General features: G+C 46.0%; 1 protein-coding gene across 4 annotated transcripts in view; it reads left to right on the top strand.

The window, feature by feature from the left end:
- The window catches only part of LOC120945491 (myomegalin-like), a 416745-nt gene that overhangs the window by 103378 nt on the left and 288107 nt on the right, over nucleotides 1–25260 (top strand). For all 4 annotated transcript variants that reach the window (XM_040359668.1, XM_040359666.1, XM_040359667.1 and 1 more), the window contains 2 exons: nucleotides 6142–6254; nucleotides 18205–18344. In XM_040359668.1, the coding sequence (XP_040215602.1) occupies nucleotides 6142–6254; nucleotides 18205–18344 (253 nt within the window). The remainder of the gene's footprint in view (nucleotides 1–6141; nucleotides 6255–18204; nucleotides 18345–25260) is intronic.

Here is a 25260-nt window from a genome sequence, read left to right as displayed (position 1 = left end):
TGACTCAACGCTATTTATATCTCCAACATAGGCGGGACCGCCCCCATCTGAGCTCCCAGCATCCCCACAACCATAGTTGCCATATTGAATAAGGGGAAAATGCCCTTAAAGCACAAAAACACTGGGTACCCCCGTCCCCCTTTCTCCTCATCACAACGAGAGTGCCTACACAAACTTTGCGACAGATGAGAGAGACAGATAGTGTATCAATAGATATGAATTTGGAAATTATATCCACATTACTACGGTCACAAATGGTTAGCCATGATTGCGCTATCCCATGAGACGCCATTTCAACTCTGGGCATCTTCCCTTCAAAAACTAAAAACTGTAAAAAGGACTCTAAATGAGCTAAACCCTGAAATGGATGTTACTCACGTAAATATATGGTGTCTTAGCCACCTGTAGATTTAGTAGTGGAGTGGGCAGATCACTCCATATGTTCCGCTCCACACTAGCTGTGTAACCCGAAAGTCCGTGCGTCATGTGACCAGACCGCCCTAACAGGAACGCCCAGCATCCCCGCAGCTAAAATCACCTTCGTTCTAAACCCAAAAATAACTCACTCCGCTCACATAAGGTGCATCACTGTGAGAGGAAAAGAGACAGACAGAAAAAAGGCTGGTTAGCCTAAACTGATAAATTAAACAGCGTGTATATGACGGCCAATGGTGAGATAATGTTACCCTGCTCCCACCATATTAACTGAGGGCACCTGCCCTGCTCTCCCCCACATGGAAAAATCTGTGATGATTGAATAAATGCAAGTTGGGATGCGGGCTATCATTTATACAAAACTAATAATATCAGTCTACCGTTTGTTTCATACCGGAAAAAAAACTTGACGCATCGCACTCTACTGTCAAGTGGGTGTGTCAAGCCAAATCTCCACAGCAATAAACCAAAAAAAAACTAAAAAAATATATATTGGTGTTAAAAACTACAAATTAAAAAATTAAGGACATGGGTATCATCTGCATATAGAACAGTATGCGTAGGAGGATATTCATTTTTATGATATTGAGTCGCCCCATCCAATTGAAAGCTGTCTTATTCCACAGGGCCAGGTCTTTCTTCACGGTTGTCAGCAGGGGAGGGAAGTTAGTCGTGTATAGGGTGTCAAACTATCAGTCAGCCTTATACCCACATTTTTCAGGGATGATTTAGCCCATATGAATGGGAAGGCGGTTTGTAGCCTACTAGCTAAAGAAGATGGTAACTGGATGGGCAGTATCTCTGACTTTGCGTAATTGATCTTGAAATTAGAGAGTGTCCCAAAGTGTAAGGCCGGGTACTAACGAGCAAACATGTACGATGAAACCGGTCCGTCGGACCGTTTTCACCGTACATGTCTGCCAGAGGGCTTCTGTACGGTGGCTGTACTAACCATCGTACAGAAGTCCGCGCGTAAACAATACGCGGGGCGTGTCGTCGCCGCGACGATGACGCGGCGATGACGCAGCGACGTGGGCAGGCCTGCCATTTAAAGGCTTCCACGCATGCGTCAAAGTCATTCGACGCATGCGAGGGACGGCGGGCGCTCGGACATGTACGGTAGGTCTGTACTGACGACCGTACATGTCCGAGCGGGCAGGATTCCAGCGGACGGTTTTAAAACACGTCCAGGAATATTTGTCTGCTGGGAAAAGGCCGGGCGGGCAAATGTTTGCTGGAATTCGGCCCGATCGCGCCTACACACGACCGAACATGTATGCTGAAACTGGTCCGTGGACCAGTTTCAGCATACATGTTTGGTCGTGTGTACGGGGCCTTAGAGTTCTCACATCAGATTAGGCAGAGGGATCAGGGGGTCCATCAGGTGGAAGAGCACATCATCAGCGTATGCCAAAGGTTTGTGCTCAGTATGACTCACTGTCAGTCCTTTGACGGGTTACACCAGACGGTGCTTAGAAACGATTCCAGCACCAGGGCGAACAAAATTGGCGAAAGAGGGCATCCCTGCCTCGTGCCATTTCTGATCGAGAATCTAGGGGAGAGAAAACCATTGACCTTAACCTGAGCACTCGGATCCGAGTACAAGGCCATGATCCAAGCTAACATATGTATGCGTAAGCCCAGCGCCTCCATTACAGCTCGTTAGTAAGTCTAGTCCACCCGATCGAAGGCCTTCTTCGCATCAGTGGACAGAATCAGGTGGGTGGGGGGGAAAATAGGAGAAGCACATGCCCAATGAATAAGGTGAATAGCCCTGATGGAATTGTCCCTAGCCTCTCGGCCCGTGATAAACCCTGTCTGGTCCGGGTGGACAATGAGTGGGATTAAGTGTTTTAGCCTGGACGCGAGGATCTTACATGAAGGCAAAAAACAGATCAGGGTAAGGGAGCTTTCATTCAGTGCCGTGGTGACACGGGCCAGAGGGGCAGGCAGAAGTGGGGTGTCTGTGGTCCCGCCTGCGACTCTTGCATTTAGCTGGCAGCCAGGGTTGGGGGAGTTGCATGTTAGGGTGGTCCTGCGGGTCCCTTCAGTCTGGAAAGTCGACTGGCTCCAGCCCCAGGGTGTCCAGAAAGTGTGGGAGGTCATCCTTGGTGCATAGCGTAGCTTGCCTGCCATCTTTGGACACCTGCAGATAAAAGGGGAATCCCCAGCGATAAGGCAGGCCTGCTTTTTGGACAGTTTCCAACAGGGGGCGGAGAGCCCTGCATTGCATGATAGTATGCCTGGTAGAAGTAAAGATGGTCCCACTCATCTTTTGCATGATCCGGTCTTAACCCTTTTACGGCCGCTAGCGGGGGTTATCCCGCGGCAATTCCGACGGTATAGCGCCGCTATTTTTAGCAGCGCTAAACCGCCACCGCGCCTCCCGCCTCAGTGTGAAAGGGGCCTTACTCTGATGTTCCTAACTAAAATCTAGTTGAACCAATTGCCTTCAAAAGTCACCTAATTAGTAAATAGAGTCCACCTGTGTATAATTTAATCTCCGTATAAATACAGCTGTTCTGTGAAGCCCTCAGAGGTTTGTTAGAAAACCTTAGTGAACAAACAGCATCATGAAGGCCAATAAACACACCAGACAGGCCAGGTATAAAGTTGTGGAGAGGTTTAATGCAAGGTTAGGTTATAAAAAAATAGGCAGGCTGGGCAAGGAGAACTTTAATCAGAGAAGCAGCCAAGAGGCCAATGGTAACTCTGGAGGAGCTGCAGAGATCCACAGCTCAGGTGGGAGAATCTGTCCACAGGACAACTATTAGTCCTGCACTCTACAATTCTTGCCTGTATGGAAGAGTGGAAAGAAGAACGCCATTGTTGAAAACAAGCCATAAGAAGTTCCGTTTGCAGTTTGCAAGAAGCCATGTGGGGGACACAGCAAACATATAGAAGAACATGTTCTGGTCAGATAAGACCAAAATTTTACTTTTTGGCCTAAAAGCAAAACATTATGGCCCGGATTCACAAAGCACTTACGACGACGTATCTCAAGATACGCCGCGTAAGTCTAACTATGCGCCGTTGTATCTGTGCGCCGTACCCACAATCTGAGATACGCCTAAAAATAGGCTTCCTACGACCAACGTAACTTGCCTACGCCGTCGTATCGTGGGCGCATATTTACGCTGGGCGCATTTGCCGCTCCCATTGATTTTCTATGCACATATGCAAATGAGGGAGATACACCGATTCACGATAGTACTTGGACCCGGCGCATAATATACGCGGTTTGTCGTACGTCCGGCGTAAACTTATTCCCCATATAGGAGGCGCAACTCATGCAAAGGTATGGACCAGGGAACAGAGCCGTTGTATTTTACGTCGTTTACTTAGTAAGTGAATAGGGCTGGGCGTAGGTTACGTTCACGTCGTAGGCAGTGATCCGTCGTATCTTAGGGAGTAGTTCCGACGTGATTCTGTGCATGCACACTGGGATCTGTCCACGGGACGACGCATGCGCCGTTCGTTTTAAATACTTCTATGGCACTTGGCCCATCATTTGCATGGGGTCACGCCTCATTAGCATGGCTCACGCCCACTTCCACCTACGCTGGCTTACGCCGAGGAAACCCAGCATAGATTTGAGAGCGAGTGGGAGCACTGGCTTCCTGAATACTGTGCTTGCCTCTGTGCACTGCGTCGGCGTAGCGTATATTAGATACGCTACGCCCGCATAAATATGTGCCGATGTATGTAAATCCGGGCCTATGTGTTGCGGAAAACTAACACTACATCACCAGGAACACACCGTCCCCACCATGAAACATGGTGGTGGCAGCATCATGTTGTGGGGATGCTTTTCTTCAGCAGGGACAGGGAATCTGGTAGAGGTGATGTGAAGATGGATGGAGCCAAACACAGGGAAATCTTAGAAGAAAACCTGTTATGCCACGTACACACGATCGAAAATTCCGACAAAGTTTGATGTGAGCTTTTGGTCGGAAATTCCAACCGTGTGTAGGCTCCATCTGACTTTTTCTGTTGGAATTTACGACAGCAAAAATTTGAGAGCTGGTTTTCAAATTTTCCGACTGGAAAAGTTCTTGTCGGAAATTTCGATTGTCTGTATGCAATTCCGACGCACAAAAAAACACGTATGCTCTGAATCAATTTGACGCATGCTCGGAATCATTTAGCTTGATTTTTCTCCGATCGTCGTAGTGTTGTATGTCACTGCGTTCTTGACGGTTGGAATTTTGTGTGGTATGCAACACAAATTTGAGCCCAAATTTTTTCGGAAAAAAATCCACGGTTTTCTTGTCGGAATTTACGATCATGTGTACCCCATTAGAGTCTGCAAAGGACTTGAGACTGTGGCGGGGGGTCACCTTACAGCAGGACAACAACTATAAACATACAGCCAGAGCTACAATGGAATGGTTTAGATCAAAGCATATTCATGTGTTAGAATGGTCCAGTCAAAGTCCAGACCTAAATCCAATTGAGAATCTGTGGCAAGACATGAAAATGGCTGTTCACAGATGCTCTCCTCCCAATCTGACAGAGCTCTCGATGTGCTAAGCTGGTAGAGACGTACCCAAAAAAGACTTACAGCTGAAATAAAATCCCAATAAAATACATTTACATTTTTGGTGGAAAATTTTCAGGGGTATGAATACTTTTTCAAGGCACTGTATAGCCACTCCTAAATTCCAGCTTCCAACTTGTTCTGCCCTCCATTCTTGGCCAATTGGTCAGTTTGCATTTGGGAGGAACTGTCAAAACACAGCATGTTTCAAAGCACCATGGGTAGGAGTCCTGTGCTGTTCAAATTTTCTCAGTAATGGCACAACCTCTAAACAACCAGATATCTTGGATTCCTAAAATGTTTATGGATTCTGTCTTTCAAAGATGCTTTAAGTTTGAAAAGCTATACATTTCTGTTTGATTCTCTTATTTTCCTGAATTCTCCCATCATGGATTTTTATTACACATATCATTATTATTCTGTTGTTTTGCAGTTATTGTTTACATATTTTTATTTTTATTCTGTCAGTGTACAATAATTATGCCTCCCTGTGTTCACCTGCCTGTTACCTTACTTTTACGTAGCCTAAGTTTGGTCAAACATTTTTTTTTTTAATCAGCAAAGAGAAATTACCATAAATGCATAGTATTCCTTGTGCTGATGGCTGTTGCTTTAATTGAAAGTCCTTTGAACCCCCAGCATGACAGCTGTAATATTACGGTGCTGCAGGGGTTAACAGAATGCCGACTATGCCTCTCCTTTACACCCACCTCCTCCATTCATAGAAACTCTATTATAGCTTCCATAATTGAAAAGCACTCTATGAATAGAGGAGGCAGACATTTCCTTCATACGCTCATCCTCCATTTATAGCATGTTTTTCATTCATGCAAGCTATAGTACAAAGTCTATGAATGGAGAAGGAAAGGATGGGCATAGTTGGCGCTCTTAATGAGTGCCTGTGACCGGTCCCTCATCTCTTCTAACCCGCACAGCACCAGAATTTTATGGCAGCCGGGGAAGGAGGGAGTTCAGAGGACATTGTATTTCAGCTAAAGCAGCAGTCATTAGCACGTACTGTCCCTTGTGCTGATTGTAAAGAAAATCTATGACTAAGCTTAGTCTTTAAAAAAAAATTATGTTTGGAAATTGAGTTTTGGGTTAGGGCATTGTGGATTTACTTTGTATTTGATTTCTCATGCATTATATTTCTTTGTTCTTCACAGCTTTTCAAGTTATTTGAAGAACTGATCACAAACAAAACTAGACTAAGTGAGGTACTGCAAACCGAGAAGCAGATTTACAGCTGCTTAATTAAATGTCACACGGATTGTGACAGGTAAGTGCACTTCTAAAGCTGCATGTAGATTATTGGGGACAGTTTCATGCATTGCAAACAGCTAAAAAAAAAAAACAGAATGGAAAATATTACACACAATTAAAGATTAGAAAACCAGTATGTTGGACGCAGAGAAGGCGTTTGATCAGGTCCATTGGGGATATATGCATGCAACCCTCACTAAATTTGTATTTCAGGGACCTATACTTGCCGCTATCATGGCGCTATACTCTTTCCCCTCAGCCCAGGTGTACACCTCGGAAATGCTCTCGAAACCTTTTTCAATCACCAATGGCACGCGCCAATGTTGCCCCTTGTCGCCGCTCATCTTTAATCTCATTATGGAACCTCTAGCGGAGCACATTAGAAGCCACAGCTCAATAACAGGATTTAAAATTGGCACCTTAGAGCATAAAATCTATTTATTTGCGGATGACGTGATAATAATGTTAACAGATCCCCTTTCCTCCCTGGCTTCGGTACAATTGTTATTGCAGAGATTTGGTAACGTGTCTTACTACAAAGTAAATGAACATAAATCATATATTTTAGACATGGGTTTAGACGCAATCACCAGCAGCTTACTTAGGAACAAATTTCCATACCCTTGGGCAGACGCGGGAATACCATACTTAGGTATCATATAGGGTTGTCCAGATACCGATACCAGTATCGGTATCGGGACCGATACCGAGTATTTGCGGGAGTACTCGTACTCGCGCATATACCCCCGATACCTAAATAGAATACTTCCCCCCCTGCCGCTGCCGCCGCATCGCGCCGCTGCATCGAAAGCCGCCGCATGGGTTAAACGCTGCGCGGGAACATCACAGCTTTCATTTGAATAGCTATAGTGTTCCCACGCGTATAGACACTCCCCCTTGCCCGGGATTGGATGGGTGATCGTGATCTGTCCGATTCCGAGCAAGGGGGAGTGTCTATACGCACGGGCAAAACAGCTATTCAAATGAATGCTGTGATTTTCTCCATGCGGCGGCTTTCGGCGGCAAAGGTATGGGGGACATGGCTGGAGGGACATGGCTGGAGGGACATGGCTAGAGGGACATGGCTAGAGGGACATGGCTAGAGGGACATGGCTAGAGGGACATGGCTGCATATGTGAGGGACATGGCTAGAGGGACATTGCTGCATATGTGAGGGACATGGCTAGAGGGACATGGCTGCATATGTGAGGGACATGGCTAGAGGGACATGGCTGCATATGTGAGGGACATGGCTAGGGGGACATGGCTGCATATGTGGGGGACATGGCTGGGGGGACATGGCTGCATATGTGGGGGACATGGCTGCATTTGGGGACATGGATGGGGGGACATGGCTGCATATGTGGGGGACATGGCTGCATTTGGGGACACATTTAAAAAAAGTATCGGTATTCGGTATCGGCGAGTACTTGAAAAAAAGTATCGGTACTTGTACTCGATCCTAAAAAAGTGGTATCGGGACAACCCTAGTATCATACTAACTAAATCCATAAAGGCTCTATTCCCCCGTAACTATGCTGAAGTGAAACAGATGCTTATCCGCGAAACTACAAAAATCTTCAAGCACAAATTTTCCTGGGCGGGACGACTTGCGGCTTTTAAGATTATGGTTTTACCCAGACTACTATATATCTTCCGAGCGCTCCCGATACCACTACCGCAATCCTACCTTAAATCCCTACAATCTATCTTAGGACACTACATATGGCAAGGCAAGAAACCCAGATGCAATCAGGCTAAACTTATCAAACATAGATATGTAGGGGGCATGGGCCTCGTTGATATTAGGGACTACTATTTTGCCACTATACTCTCGCAACTACGAGAATGAATGACAGTTCTTCCCAACACGCTTTGGAGTGATATAGAATCCAACATGATTCCGGGCTCCAATCTGTCCCAATGGTTGTTCAGCACGACCGCCAAAAACCCGCAACTCTGCCTATACTCCCCTACCATTCAGGCTTCTGTCAGGGTTTGGAAAACGCTTCAGTCTTCCAAATGGACAACTCTCCCAACCAAACCGATCCCCATACCTATAGAGACGCTGAAACTGTTGACTCCTGATCTACATATCCCTAAATGGCTGACTGAGAAAATAACCCACACTCACGAACTGCGCCCCCTAGTGACTAACACATCCTTTCTCCATATTCAACGGACCCTCCATGCTCCCACTTCGGACTACTTTACATAATATAGACTACAACATTGCCTTAAGGCTTATCCCTCTCTAGAAGGTTCCTTGCCCACAAACATATGGCACTACCTCTTTTCTGATACGAAAAAGGTCAGGGGCACCTCCTTAATTTACTCAACCCTCCAGGAAAAAAACTCCTTCCAAAAGTCCAAACCACTCACCGACTGGGAGTCTGACTTACTTACCCGATTCTCTGACCAACAGTGGCAAGCAGCGATTAAGTCTATTTACAAATACACCTCTTGCACCTCCTTATGGAAACTTTCACAAAAACTATTGATGAGATGGTACCTGACACTGTCTAGAATAGCTAGATTCCATTCTAACACCTCCCACGACTGTTGGAGGGAATGCAACAACCCTGGCACTCTTATCCACATATTCTGGACTTGCCCATGCATAGGGCTACTGTGGACATCAGTGGAGTCGGTGCTACGGGAAATACTTGGTCTTCCCATTTCACTAACCCCCCAACTAGCTATCCTTAACCTGACCATTGATGACATTTCCACCTCCCCTGAGACTGGTGACTTCACATGTTTTATTGGCAACCAGACTTTTAATTGCTAGAAATTGGAAATCTAAAAATATCCCAACAATGTCTGACGTAGTGAGATTGGTGCAAACCCATTATACTTACGAAATCACCCTTGCACGTAGGAAACACTCTTGCTCTACCATACTGACTTTCTGGAACCCATGGCAACTTTGGTATAATAACAAGTGGAACCATTGATACACCCTATGACTATACTGGTTTATTCTTGATGCTCTTAAACCCCCTCCCCCCTATTGCTCATGCTTCTTCCCCCCTGTCCCCCCCTTTTGTTAGTATAAATGTATTCTGTTAATACCTTACCTACCGTTTGAAATTTATGTATATTGACAATTTGTCTTGTGCAGTACATGACCTGTCATTGCACGCTTTAAGAATCTCTACTGTATTCTACACTGTTTATTCCTTTATACTTTGGTACTGTTATATTGATGTATTTGATGTATACCAATAACAATTATTTGAAAAGAAGACCAGTATGTTTAGTTGCAAAAAAGGAAAGCACCTCAGAAACAACTTAAACACTTAACGACCCGTCCATAGACAAAATACATCTACAGGGCATTTCGTTAACTCTGGGAGGGCGTACATTGACGTCCTCCCAGAGTCGCGCTCCTGCATCACGGTAAATTGCCGCTGGTAGCGGCCGTTTACCACGTGATCGCTCCGTCCAATGACGGAGCGATCACATGTAAACAAACCTGTAAACACATGTAAACAAACCTGTACCGGTCGATACAGTGTGAGAGGAGAGAGCGGGTGTCAGCAGCACTGTGGGCTGGATCTGTGACTATTGCAGTCACAAATCCAGCCATCCTTGATCAACCATCCCTGCAATACCCTGTGCAATACTCTGCAATACCCCTGTGCAATACTCTGCAATACCCCTGTGCAATGCTCTGCAATACCCCCGTGCAATACTCTGCAATATCCCTGCCAGTACTCTGCAATACCCCCGCACAATACTCTGCAATACCCCCCTGCCAGTACTCTGCAATACCCCTGCCAGTACTCTGCAATACCCCTGCGCAGTACTCTGCAATACCCCCGCACAATACTCTGCAATACCCCCACACAATACTCTGCAATACCCCCTGTGCAATACTCTGCAATACCCCTGCACAAAACTCTGCGATACCCCTGCCAGTACTCTGCAATACCCCCGCACAATACTCTGCAATACCCCTGCTAGTACTCTGCAATACCCCCCCCACAATACTCTGCAATACCCCCGCACAATACTCTGCAATACCCCCGCACAATACTCTGCAATACCCCTGCACAATCCTCTGCAATACCCCTGCCAGTATTCTGCAATACCCCCGCACAATACTCTGCAATACCCCCGTGCAATACCCCCGCACAATACGCTGCAATACCCGACCAATACTCTGCAATACCCCGGCCAATACTCTGCAATACCCAACCAATACTCTGCAATACCTGGAAAATACTCTGGGAAAAAAATGCGTTTTAACCACTTCCTGCCCGCCGGCCGTCATATGACATCCTTGACTTTGTGCAGGGATATCTGAATGATGCCTGCAGCTACAGGCATCATTCAGATATCATCTTTTTCAGCCGGCGATTCTCCACCATAAGAACGATCATGGTGGCTGTTCCACCTCTTGATCGTTCTTACGGGAGGCGAAAGTGGATGCCCCCCCTCCCATCGGCCTCCGGTGCTTCTTCCGACTCACCGCTACGATCGAAGCCAGGATAGGTTTTTTTTTATTATTTCAGGCTTCCCAGCCTAGAGGTGAGATGTGGGGTCTGATTGACAAGGGATGTTTACATACATACAGTATATACCGCTTAGCCAATCCCGGTGAGCCTGCTCGGATTGGAGTAACAACCTCTGCCAATCCGAGCAGACTACATACAGTGGCCTGCTCAGATTGGCTTTGAGAGTCAGAGAGGCATGGGCTGATGATGTTACAGCCTCTGCCAATCCAAGCAGGCTTTGTATTAGTTAATAGAATACATTGCTCGCCGTGATTGGCTCCAGCTCAAGCAAGAAGGAAGAAGAATATGGCTCCCGAAGGAAGAAATATGAAGCGTATGAAGCCTCATATATGGTGAGTACAGGCAAAAAAATCTTAAAAAACTGTAAAACTAGGGGGTCGTCTTATACGCCTGGTCGCCTTATACACCGGCAAATACGGTAGATTGGGTAGAGAGATACTAGGGTCAGTTATGAACAGAAGGACATCATCTGCATAGAGACTTAGCTTGTATTCTTTGGATCCTTTGAAGTATCCTTTAATATCAGTATTGTTTTTGACAGCGCAGGCAGGGGGCTCTATTGCTAGGACGAAGAGTAGCGGGGAGAGGGGATAACCCTGTCCGGTGCCTCTAGTCAGGGGAAAAAAGTCAGAGTTATTGCCTGGGAGTTTGATGCATGTTTGTGGGTTTTGATATAGGGCCTTAAAGCCATGCAGGAATTCATTGTTGATGTCATATTTGGGGAGTAGGGTGTCAAGATATGACCAGCATACGCTATCAAAAGCTTTGTGTATATCAAGACTGAGTAGCAGTGTGGATTTAGAATATATGTTAGCGTCTTGAATAATATTTGCAGTCAGTCGTATGTTGTCAGTTATTTGTCTGTTTGGAATGAAGCCTGTTTGATCAAGGTCAACTAATGGGGAGATAACAGCCGATAATCTGTCCGCCAAAATACGGCCAAATATTTTTAAGTCGTTGTTAACTGATATTGGGCGGTAGTTTCGGGGGGTGGAGTGGTCTTTATTTGGCTTGGGAAGCAGGGATATGTTGGCTAAAAGCATCTCAGATGGGAATTGCTCACCCTGTAAAATATTATTGTATAATTTAGTAAGATGTGGGGTAATGGTAGAGGCAAATTTTTTATAGAAAGATGTGGAATAACCGCCCGGGCCTGGGGCTGTGGATAACTTTAATGTTCCAATAATTCTGCTAAATTCTATATCTGTAAAAGAGGCATTGAGGGATTCAATTTGTTCCCTAGTAAGAGTGGGTGGTGTAATGTTGTTAAGCCAGTCTAGCGAGGACTGTTTGGGAGATGTACGTGGTGAGGAAAGGTGATTTTTGTAGAAGTCTAAGAACATATTCATGACTTCTTTGGGATGGGACACTAAATTTCCAGATGGGTTCCTTAATTTGTAGGTGTGAGGTGGTTTAGTAGATTGGTTAAGTTTTGTAGCGAACATAGTGGAATATGAGTTGCAGTTAAGTAAGAATCTAGCTTTAGACCATCTGAGGGCTTTTTCGGTGTCCGATGTCAACAATGTGTCTAAGGTAGATGGGTTTTGGTTGTATCTGTGATATAATTGGCCAAGATCTTTAGTAAGGGACCTAATATCCGCAAGTTTTTTTTTTTTTTAATTGAGGCAATGTTTATCAGATGGCCTCTCATAACTGCTTTATGTGCCATCCATATAGTTGTAGGGGACATGTCTGGTGTTACATTAAGTGCAAAGTATTGCTCGAGGTGAGATATAATTTGCTGGTTGTTTGATGGATCTGTGAGCAAGGAATAATTTATTCGCCATGTGTGTGTTGTGTTGACTAGACCTATGTGTGAAGTGTTAAAGGAGACTATGTGGTGGTCAGACCAGGGGAAGGCATGGATATCTGCCTTGGAGGAATTGGCAAGTAGGATAGGGGTGCAGAAGATGTAATCAAGACGGGCGAAGCTGTTATGTGGGTGGGAGTAGAATGTGTAGGATTTGGATCCAATGTTGTGGGCTCTCCAAGTGTCTATTAATTGATGATTATATAGTGATCTGTTCAGAGATTTGGGAAAAGCTTTTGAGGATGGGCCAACTTTGCTTCTGTCTAGAGCTGAATGGGCAGCTAAATTGAAGTCTTCACCCACTATTAAATGTGTGGAGTGATAATTATCTAGAGTATCAAAAAAATTGCTATAAAAGTTTGCTTGGGTGTCATTGGGGGCATATACTGAGGCAATAGTGATAGAACAACCTTTAATTGAGCCTTTCAAAATCAAATAACGACTGTCTGGATCTTTAAATACATTTTGAACATCAAAAACCACTGAGTTCCAAATAAATATAGCTGCACCTCTAGATTTAGTGTTGTAAGTAGTGCAATAAAATTGTCTGTAACTTTTTTCAAAAAATTTAGGGTGTTTGTCTGTAGCAAAGTGAGTTTCTTGCAATAAAATTATATCTGCTCCTAATCTTTTGTAGTGGCGAAAAGCTTTCTTTCTCTTGTGAGGTGAATTGATGTCCTGGGCATTGTGAGAAATCACCTTAAGACCCATTGTAGTGGTACCAGGGAGCGATGGTGATCATGGGGGAGCGCGACGGGGTACATGGCCCAGGGTTGAGCCTATAACCAAATCGGTGTTGTATAAGTAATTTGTGTCTCACCAATAACATTGAAAATAAATAATTACCTGAGATAGAGGAGTTACCAGCAATCCCTGTGTTACTATTTATATCTTCATACATACAATATAACGAAACATAAGTTAGTAACCAATAGAAGTATTTTCTTGATAACCTTTCTATAATAACTAAAATATTGTCTCTGAATCTGTGAACAGTATAGAATAGGGTACCTGAACAGTAGAACATTAGGATTAATGAGCTCACAGAAGAAAACTGGAATGCATTGCACAACGCTGCTTCATCATAATGCTTTACGTAAGATGAAGGATATTTGTATGACTTTTTCTAAATTTTTTGAGTATTTTAGTATAATTATGAGAATTATTATTTATAGCTTGGGGGTCAGTGTGAGAAGCACTACCTGACCGAAAATAATATTGATGTGGACAATGGTGTCCAGTACTCACAAATGGAACCTCCACCATTAGAACCATGTATAGCAGGATTAGTCGTAGAAGAGTATCCACTCGTTGAACCATGCTTTTGGAGTCCTTTGTGAGTAAGGGGGACAAACTAGCAGAGGCGGAGCAGATTAGCCTCAGCAGGGATTCTATAAACAAGGAAAAATACAAGTGCATGCCATAACATATTTTGAAAAAAACAGTAGGTGAAAACAACATAGGTGAAGAAAAAGAAAAATATTAAATGTATAAGTTTGTATAGGAGGAACTATGGTATACCGACCCAATACATTTTAAATATGTAGATTACTATGCAGAGTCAATCAAACTTCAAAACTTGCATGTTTTTAGAACTGAAAAAACTGTACTTTGAACCCTGCAAAAAAACAAAAGGGAAAAAGTGGAGGAAGGGAAGGGAGAAAAAAAAAAAAAAGAGTTCCTCCAAAAGAAGAAGAGTAAGCTTTCGATTGTAATTATGGCTCAGCTTTGTCTTCATGCGTCCCAGTTTCTGAGTGATGGTTGCCATCTTCTTTGGTCACGACGTGTGGCTGGGGTGATCCAGATAGGTGAGGAGTGGCAGGAGGTCTTGCAACCGCACCCGGGTCTAGGAGACCCAACTTCACCAGGAGATCTTTGCCCTATGAGATGTTGAAGACTGTGTAGGTGGTGCCATTGTGTGGCACTGTTAACTTAAATGGAAAACCCCACCGGCATCTAATATGAGCTGATTGTAATACCGAGGTTATCTCCTTCATATTGCGTCTCCTTTCAAGGGTAGCTTGTGAGATATCCGGAAATATTTGAATTTTGGTGCCATCTAAGATAATGTTCTGCATGTTTCTAGATGCTCTTAAAATGCTTTCTTTAGTGATAAAATCTTTCATGCATAGGATGATGTCACGTGAAGGCTTCTCTGGGGGTGGTTAGGGCCCTATGAATCCTGTCACACACAAATGATGATGGAGGTAATTCAGGGAGGAGATTGTGGAACAGTTTGGAAACTGCTGGCATCAGATCGGTGACTGACTCAGGAATACCGCAAATCCTGAGGTTATTTCTTCGGTTTCGGTTGTCCAAATCTTCCACTTGAGATTGTAAGTATGAGTGGTTTTCCGCCAGTAGCTCAAAATCTCAAGATCTTTGTGTGCAAGTGAAAGTTCATCGTGTTTAGTTTCCAGAATATCTGTGCGTCCTCCCAGGGAAGCTATTTCTTGCGTAAGTGTGCTTGTTGTTTTTTGAAGTTCACACTGTATCTTGTCTACAAGCCTTTCGTAAATCTTGGTTAAGCAAGAGTCCAAATCCGCCTTTGTGATTTGAGAGGATAGATCGCTGTTATTTTGTGTGGAAACAGGTATCTGCTGCGAGCTACTGGCAGCTATAGGAGACTGTGCAGGCAGGGAACTAGCGCCTTTATGAGCCATTTTCTTCTGTTCCTTATTGCGCAGTATGTATGTGATCAAAGAGTGCTGTTGCGCACAGCGATTATACGCCTTCTTGCCCGACGGCATGCACTAATGTGGACCACAGGAATGATTATATAAAAAAAAGAAGGAAATATAGCTATTTGTAACAGTTATGGCTTGCAGTATAGGTTGAATCCCCGCTGATCCGAAGGAGCATTTAATTAAAGAAGGGGATCTGCATCGCGCCACGCACGCGTCCCGCACAGGTCACGAGCATGTCTTTTAGAACATCTTGCCTTGTGTATCACTGGTTAGTGACCCCTTCTATAACAGTTATGTGGCAACATACTTCTTCATGAGGTAGTCACGGGGCAAACAGGGTACGAGTAAAATACCTTGGGACCAAGGAGAGCAAGTTAATGGGGTGTAGCAAGATGGCCGCTCCTGGGAGTATAGTGATGTAGAGAGTGGCATCTCCCGAGGCGATGCGGTGGTCTTTAGATGGAGATTGAAGGTGGTAGGCTAATCTGCTGGGTAGTGTCAGAAATTCAAGCTGTGGAGCCTCAGCTACACTACTACAGGGTGTAGCAAAATGGCCGTTATTAGTGGGAAAGGGGTACAGGGCCACAGTCACCTGAGCTGAATCCGGCTCCAGGGATCCCCTAAACCCCGGAAGGGGGAACCCCCCGTGCGGATTGGGATGTTGTTAGAGAAATGCTGGCACACTGGGGGTGACGAGGCTACAGGTGGGACCTGGGTGTAGCAAGATGGCCGCCTCTCACCTGTATCTCTGCTATCTGCCACGCTGCAGGCCTCCCCCGGTGGTCCCCCGAGGGTACAGTGTCTGATAGACCGGGTGCAGGTAGGCTCGCCGCCGCTGTGTTGGGATGTGGGTGCCGCCCGGCTGGCAGAATGTGGCACTCGAGCTCCGGGGATGCCGAGGCCAAGTAGGTTTCAGGAAAGCCACGGTGTAGCGGTAAAACGATGCGGTTCTGGGCTGCACAGCAGAGCAATCCGGCGGTCCACTACGGGCCACCACCGGAGATGTCCAGGGTCGAGGCACCCGAGCTCTGAGGACGTGGAGGTCTCGTAGGCCGCAAGATGGCGGAGGCGCAACGATGCGACCTCGGGCCGCGCAACCACGTGATCCGGCGGTCTCGAGCAGAAGTTTAGCTGACTATATAAAGCCATGTGTGTCATCCTACCCACCATCCACTATATTGTAGACAATAATGCCCGTACACACGATTACTTTTTGTCATGAAAGAAAATGACATTTTTCATCATGAAAAAAACAAAGTTTTTCCAACTTCATCATAAAAAACGACATTGCCCACACACCATCGTTTTTAAAAAATGATGAACAAAGCACGGTGACGTACAACACGTATGACGGCACTCTAAAGGGGAAGTTCTATTCGCCTTTGGGCTGCGTTTAGCTGGTTACTTGTTAGTAAAAGACGATTCGTGCTTTTTTGTCTGTTACAGCGTGATGAATGTGCTTACTCCATTATGAATGGTAGTTTTACCTGAACGAGCGCTCCCGTCTCATAACTTGCTTCTGGGCATGCTCGGGTTTAAAACGTCGTTTTAGCCCACACACGATCATTTTTTACAACCCGAAAAACAACATTTTCAAAAATGACATAAAAATTGAAGCATGTTCGAATTTTTTTTTGGTCTTTTTTCAGAAGACGGAAAACGATGTGAAGCCCACACACCATCATTTTAAATGACGTTTTTAAAAATGTCATTTTATTTCATGCCGAAAAATGAAAAATAAAGTGTGAGTTTGCCTTTCCCTTTCTAAAAGTCCATATGACCCTCTTATCTTGTTACTTTTTAACCAAAAGTTAAAATGATCTTAGATTTTTATCCTGTTTGATTTTGCACTCCTTTCTGTATTTCTATGGTTTTTGAGTTTCTGTCAGCTGCCCATTGAGGGAAGCCTTGCTGTGTGGGAGCCACCTTGCCAATGCTATAACGCTTGTTTGACATTTTCCTTTGACTTCATGTCCAAGTTACCTGTGCCTCTTTGACTATGTTGTTCTGGACTCCCTACTTCTGAGGCACTGAAAATGTTTTCTATTGCTAGAGCCAACTTAAAGATATACTGTATCTGGAGGAAGCATAATGACAGGTGTAATAATACCCAATACAAAAGTAAGCTGATGTAGGGCATGCACAGGGAGAAGATACATTTTTCCTGACTATTACAGTTAACCAATCAGTCAATTGTTCAAGCATTGTGGAGCAGGGGGTATTAAAACAAGAGAGGTGGACTAATCTATGATAAAGCATGGTAATAAATTATGTTTGTGAGCTGCATTTGACAACACATTAATTGATAATTGTCTTATAAAGCTTTGACAGAACAAGGAAAAAAGTATATCACAACTTAGTGATCCATCACCATCTCTCTTAGGCCTTTTATTATTAATAGTCCATCCACATTCATAATTGGGTTTCTACATAGACCACCCAATGTTGAACATCTCCTCTTTCAGCAATTCATTTTTACTTCAGTCTTTGTTTTGTATGCTCTTGATTGTTGCTGGAGCGGTTCTGTACAGTAAGAGGATGGGACTAGGAACAAGGTAGATATGCTAAAAGGAACCACCTAGCCTTTACAGTCGTAAAGCTCTGGATTGTGGCATTCACTCTTTAGTTTCTCCCTGTCCATTTAATTGATTTTTAACTTTAGCAAATGCAACCCAAATATGCAAAGTGGGTGGGAGCACTCAAAAGTTGGACTGGAACTGAATTGAAAATGATGGCTGTGAGCTCCTGTAGTATCCAAGGCATAAGAAATCAGAAGATGACAGCACATTTGGTTCCACCTATGCCTAAATGTACATTTTGAGTGTACTGACACATTAATAAACTCAAACTTTGCTTTTGAGCATTGCTTCTCTATCTTATTCTGTTTAGTACACAGTGAAAATATTATGAATCAATGTTAATGCTGTAAAATTTTTATTTTAACAGTGTTAGTTTCAGCTCCAAAATTCTCAATGAGCTTCTGACTATACAGACGCTGAGGAGTCAGCTTGAAGAAACCTTGATGAAAACAATTGAACAACTAGCTGCCCTGCAGTCGGAAAACATATTTGTATCTGGTTTTGGAGGTGGGGAAACAGAGTGTTTGAACTTTCCTATGAAGCATGACAACTAACTTTTTAACCAGAGTGAATTGTGTTGCTTAACCAAAGCGCATTAGCTAACAACGTAAATCTGCTGAAATAAAGTACATCATTTATTGCTAACTTAAGTTGACCAATTCAGCATTAGATATCTTTATTTATTTTAGCTTTCCTCATATTAAATATAATTTAGTACATTTAGACACCTCATATTTGTGAAACCATTTTTTGACTAATCCCTCTTATCCCATGTATTGATCCATTCATCTGGTAAGCCAGTTTCCAGTTTCTACTTGTCGTTACTTATGGTTCTAATAGACCTTTGATTGTCTCTATACAGAGAACAAGACCTATCCTTCAACAGTTCTTACTCTTTCCCCTGCTTTTTCTTACACACCCTGTCTCCAGATTGTGTATGCTGACATAGCCTTTGCTCTACACTAGTGCTCCAAAACATCATATCTACTATAATTTTTTTATGCACATACTGGCCTCTGTCATACCCTTCACAATTCGATCATACATATACTATGTTCTATGTTCAGACATTCACATTTCTCTCCTGCACGTTACTCACTGTCATACTCTTCAGGACTCCCTCATTTACTACCCACTGTCATACCACCTGGCACTTCTCTCTAGCACACACTGCACACTATCATACATTTTGACAATTATATACAGTACTATCCACTCTTACACCCTCTGAAACACCTTCCCTGCACAAACTGCCCCCTGCCATATTTTCCCGCATTCTCTCCTTCACATACTGCTCAACGCCATGACCTTTGGCAACCCACTCATGCAGATAAAGAACTTTAATTTCCTCTTTCATTACAAAATCTTACACATTGTTTCCACTTCTTATTGACATCCCTGTATATAATACACTTCAACATTGTTTGTGATATCCTTAACCTTGCTTGTTCTGGAACAAGCACAATTTTGCTAGTCAAAATAAAACGGTTTTTATGCCTGCATTGTGTTTTGTCATATTTAATTGTGTTGTGCATGTTTTAATATGTTTAAGATAAGTATAATTCCTTAATGACTAAATGTAGATTATAGCCATGTAAGCAGAATAATTAATCAGCACACCTTCATTCTTCTAATAAGTAGCTTTTATTTGTATGTCATTGTGAAGAAGGATGCAAGATTTCAGTGCCACTCAGGTTCACCTTTGTAAAAGCGACGAGGTCATATTTCTGTCTCAGTTACAAAAATGGACGCAGATTTTTTATAACACATAGGACATATTATACACAGAGGAAATTATTTTTTGTTTGGGAGACACCCAGAGGCATCATGTTCCATGTGGGGGAACTTGGAAGCAGGCCTCATTCATATGATCTGAAGAAAATTGTTGACAGAACCTTATGTTATGTTAAAAGAATATCAAACATCAATCCAAATAACAGAATTAAGATGTCCCTATCAGACTAGAACATTTATTTAGAAATGGATATCTCCATTGGCTCCCACACATGCAGATTCGTTGAGAATGGTTAATAACATGATAATAATGGAAAGTCAGTATATGTAAGAAGGTAATGTGTGGGCAGATTTGAAAAGATATCGAAAACATGGCACTGGGAAATATATAGTTGTGTTTGTGTCGGTGTGGGTCTTTTTCTCTTCCGTTCATGGACAGACACAGCAGCATTGACCTTAGGGTTATGTACCTTAGCTCTAGGAGAGACTAGGCAGAACAAAAAACAGCACTTTACGTGTTAAAACACTTCTCAGTACAGCACCTCCCAGGGGGTGTGTCCCCTGGGTACATCCCACTCTCTGGAAGAATCCAGCCTCAGTTTTAATCTGCCTAGCATCAGGAGAGCATGACTTTTTTTGAGCTCATTGCTCTGGAGATTTTTTTTGCGATTTTTCGCCTTTTTTGTTTTTTTTGTTCCTGCATTTTTGGATCCTGGAATCTACTTTCAACTGCCGACTGGGTGACAGGCTGGATTTTGAATCCTTGTAGTCCCCCCATGTTCGGCCATCGAGCGTGTGCCGGTCTTTAGCTAGGCCGTCAACGACATGCCCCGTTGCCCCAGGGGTGGCCGGTGAACTACTTGTTCCAGGGCACACATATGACCGGTCTCTATGGCCGTGTCACAGTGTGCCGGGCCGACAGCCATGCCGCAAGCGGATGTTGGATCTGTCTGGAATGGGACGGGTACGTTTTTTCCCCTTGCCTCGGCAGGGTGGTTTTGGCTGGTGCGTTCCTGGGGAGGTCGATTGAGGGTGTGCCCTGCTTTCCTCTCCCGTTTCCTCTCCCTCCTTCCCCGTTTCTGGGTGACGGCCGTGAGGTGGGGGGCCCGCTTGGGGGGCTCAGTCTGACCTGGGGGCTGCAGCTGCTGTGGGTGCTGTTTTGGTGTTATTTTAGTGCTTTGGTACTGCCATGTGTGTGGGGGGGTCCCGTGGGCCTATAGGTTGCCGTGTGCCACTGGGGCTTTACTGTGTATGTTTTAAAAAAAAACGCCGCTTTGGCGCCATTTTGCCAGTGACCGGCTGTGTTTTATGGCACAGTTGTAATGAAGGCAGCCATTTTCTCGAAGCCCGCAGGCTGTTTTTTTGTATGTCGACAGCCATCTTGGTACAGCTCTTGGCCTCCTGTGACTAGAATAACGGCGCTGACGGATTATGCACACTTTCCTGTGGGATGGCGCAGCATGGACAGCGTTTTAGCTTCTCAGCAGCGGCAGTCTGGTCGGACGGTGAGTCCTCCGGGGGGGCTTTCCCTGCTCTCTGTAGCGGCTGGGAGGGTGTCCTGTGGTCCTGCCTGGCAGTACTAGGGTGGCAGTTACAGTGACTCTCACTGACATGCCGGTGTTAGCCCTTAGTGTCCCTGTTCCTGTGGCCTCTATGGATGCTGTGATAGCAGTCCCTGAGGCGTTTGTGGTCAGGATGGAAGTGGTGGGGGAAAAAGGGGGTTAACAAAGCGTCCCCCTCTGCCTTCTTCTGGGATGTTTTCTGACACGGAATCAGGCCTCGCTGAGGTGTCCGGCTCTGGTTCCGTTTTTGTCAGATGCTGCAGGCCTAAGCCCACACGGACAGTGAAGATGACTCTGTTTCAGGGTCAGCGCATGATTGTGCTTTTGTTGGGGCTCTTGACACTGCGGTGCGGGTTACTCAAGCACTTGAGGATTCGGCGGAGGCATCAGAGATGCCAGTCCCTTTGGGTCCAGCAAGCCGACCCGCATCGCAAAAAGTGTTTTCCTTGTGTTCCATATCTGGACTGTTGTGCAAGGAATGGGATCGATCGCAGGAAGTTTTTGGTAGTACCAAAATACCTTGCGGTCCGTTACCCTTTTGAGGAGGATTTCCTATAACAGTGGGTATCTCCTCCGTCAGTGGACCCCCCTGTGTCCTGGCTGGGAAGCTTGTTTTGGAACAAGGCTGCCACATTACCATATTCACAGTGGGGGGCCGGTGGTGAGACCGGTTTTGGCCGGGTCTCTGGTGTCGCAGACACTTACCGAACGGGCTAAGTCCCTGGTGGTGGAGCTAGAGGCGCAAAATGCTTCTGAGACCTACGTGGACCTGACCGACCAGTGGGTACAAGGTCTAAAATTTGTGTCGGCCCTGGATATGCTCCCCTTGCTCTCCAGGGCCTCCGCTTACGCGGTGGTACTGCCCCGCCTTGTATGGCTAAAGGTTGGTCTGCAGACCAGTCCTCTAAGAAGTCCCTGGTGGGCTTACCCTGTGAGGGTGAACGGCTTTTTGGGGTGTCCCTGGATGACATCATAAAGGATGCCACGGGCGGTAAGAGCACTCTGCTCCCGCAATCTGGGAAGGGTAAGGTGCCTCGCCGTAGGCAAGGGCCCTCATTTACTGACCCCAAGCGTTTTTTTTTTTTGCCCGCCAAGTGCGGCAGGAAAATGTTTCAAGGGTGCTAAGATGTCCACTAAAGGGCGAAAGCGCCCCTGGTACCGCAAGCCCAACAAGCCTGCGGACAAGCCTGCTTCCGCATGAAGGTTTGCCCCACCCACATCAGGTGGGGGGCCGGCTCCGCAAATTTGCGGCTCGGTGGAGGTCTCTTCTTTCCGACCGTTGGGTCTGCGAAGTAGTTTCCTCAGGGTACAAGATAGAGTTTCTCTCTTGTCCACCAAACAGATTTTTTTCCCTCCGCCTCCGGCTTCCTCCGGATCGCCTGAAGGACCTGTCAGGAGCTGTCCAGGATTTGCTGGACAGGGGGGTGGTTATCCTGGTTCCCTCAACGAAACGGTTTCAGGGGTTTTTACTCCAATCTGTTTGTAGTCCCCAAGAAGGACGGGGTCCGTCCGGTCCTGGACCTCAAGGCCCTCAATTGCTTTGTCAAAGCGCAAAAAATTCAGAATGGAGTCGATTCGCTCAGTAATAGCAGCGCTCCATCGGGGGGATTTCCTAGCATCCCTGGATATCAGGACGCGTACCTGCATATCCCCATTTGCGCAAAACACCAGAGTTTTTTGCGCTTTGCGGTCGGGAAGGACCAGTTTCTATTGTGTCCCTCCCGTTCAGCCTAGCTTCGGCACCATGTGTTTTTTTCACCAAGGTGGTCGCCTCGATTTTGGCCCTGCTGCGGCAGCGTGGGATCGCTAGCTTGGAATTAGTAGACGATGTGTCTTATCACCTGTCAGACCCTCCGAGAATTCGGTTGGCTGCTGAATATCCAGAAGTCAGTACCGGTTGCCATCTCAGCGGCTGGAATGTCTGGGGTTGGTGCTGGATTCCTCGGAAACACTGCAGACTCTGCAATTTGCGGTGCAGCGGTTGGCGACCCAATATGGGCGTCGCTTCGCTTTTGCATATCAGTGCTGGGTCTGATGGTGGCCTCTTTTGAGGCAGTCCCGTATGCCCAATTCCACACTCGAGTGTTACAGAAAGAGATTCTGTCACATTGGAACAAGCTTCCTTCGTCTCTGGATTGCCAGATTCGGGTGAGTCGACTGACCAAGTCCTCCCTAGTGTTGTGTTTGACATCTCTGGTACTTCGGACCGGGAGATCGTTTCTGCCGTGTCACTGGTCAGTGATCACGATGGCTGCCAGCCTCTCCGGCTGGGGGGGTGTCTGGGGTGCCCAGTCAGCCCAGGGACGCTGGACTCTGGAGTCCCGCCTCACAATCAGTGTACTGGAGCTCCGAGCGATCGAGTTGTGTCTCTCCAAGTGGTCTCTGGGTCTGCAAGGCCAAACCGATCAGAATCCAGTCCGACAACGCCACGGCTGTGGCATACGTCAATCATCAGGGGGGCACACGAAGCTCGGCTGCAGCGACAGAAGTCGCGCACATCCTCCGGTGGGCCGAAAGCTGGGTTTCAGCTCTGTCGGCGGTGTACATTCCGGGGGTGCTGAATTGGCAAGCCGACTATCTAAGTCGCCAAAGGCTAGACCAAGGAGAATGGTCGCTACACCCGGAGGTGTTTTCAGACTCTGTGCCAAAGTTGGGGCATTCCTGACGTGGACCTTCTAGCGTCCCGTCTCAATCGGAAGGTGTCAAGATTCGTGACCAGGTCGAGGGACCCGTGGGCGGATGCGTCAGAGGTGTTGGTGGCGCCTTGGGGTCACTATCGCCAAATATACGCTTTCCCTCCTCTGCAACTTCTTCCTCGCCTGCTGCGCAGGGTGGAAGCCGAGGGGATACCGACAATCCTGATCGCCCCGGATTGGCCGCGCCATCCCTGGTGCATCTGGTGGCAGACGTTCCTTGGCGTCTACCCCTGAGAGAGGACCTTCTGTCGCAGGGTCCTATCTTTCACCCTGCTTTACAGCTTTACAGTCGATGGCTTTGACGGCGTGGCTGTTGAAAGCCAGGTGTTGAAGGACTGAGGCCTGTCGGGCTCAGTGATTTCTACCATGCTACGAGCACGGAAGTCCACGTCAAGTAAGATTTACCATCGTACGTGGAAGGCCTGCATCTCTGTGTGAAGAGATGAAGTGGCACCCCCGTACATACGTGGTCTCCGCGATTCTGTTTTTTTGACAGCGTGGAGTGGATCAGGCTCTCGCCTTAAGTATGGTAAAGAGCCAAGGCTCGGTTATAGCTGTCTACTTTCAGCGACCCTTGGCGGCGAACTCATTGGTGCGTACGTTTGTGCAGGGGGTCTGGCATGTAGCCCCGCCTGTGCATCCTCCACTGCCTCCTTGGGACTTGAACTTAGTTCTTTCGGCGCTTCAAGAAGCTCCATTGGAGGACATTCGGAGGATTCTTTTGTTGACTCTGTCCCAGAAGGTGTTTTTTTCTAGTGGCAATTACCTCGGTCAGACGAGTATCTAAACTGGCGGCCTTGTCTTGCAAGGCTCCCTACTTAGTCATCCATAAGGATAAGGTGGTGCGGCGGCCGCAGCCATCATTCCTTCCAAAGGTTGTTTCGGCGTTTCACAATAATGAGGACATTGTTCTCCATCCTTATGTCCTCGGCTGAAAAACCCGAAGGAGGCCACTTTGCATTCCTTGGATGTGGTTCGAGCCCTACGGGTGTACTTGTCTGCTACGGCTACGTTTCGGAGGTCGGACTCACCGTTCGTGTCGGTGACTGGTCCTATAAAAAGGCCTGGCTGTCTCGTCGGCCACCATTTCTAGGTGGATCAGACAGGTCGTGCTCCAGGCCTATGCCCTACAGGGGCGGGCGCCTCCCTTTCAGGTCACGGCGCATTCGACCAGGGCGATTGGTGCCTCTTGGGCTTTCCGTCATCAAGCGTCTGTCTTGCAGGTCGTCAATCCACACCTTCTCAAAGTTTTACAAGGTGGAAGTGAGCTTCTTCGGATGCCTCCTTTGGCCGCAAGGTTTTACAGGCGGCAGGAGACTGGCGACATACTACTTGTAGGGATTGATGTGGAGTCCTTATACACATCAATACCACACAAAGTTGGAATTAAAGCGGTGGAAACCTTCCTCGAATCCACATACCCGGCATCAG

This window comes from Rana temporaria, chromosome 7, assembly GCF_905171775.1.
Source record: "Rana temporaria chromosome 7, aRanTem1.1, whole genome shotgun sequence".
NCBI classification, from domain to species: Eukaryota; Metazoa; Chordata; class Amphibia; order Anura; family Ranidae; genus Rana; species Rana temporaria.
The sequence above is the reverse complement of the archived record's forward strand: the minus strand, read 5'-3'. Positions and strand labels throughout refer to the sequence as shown.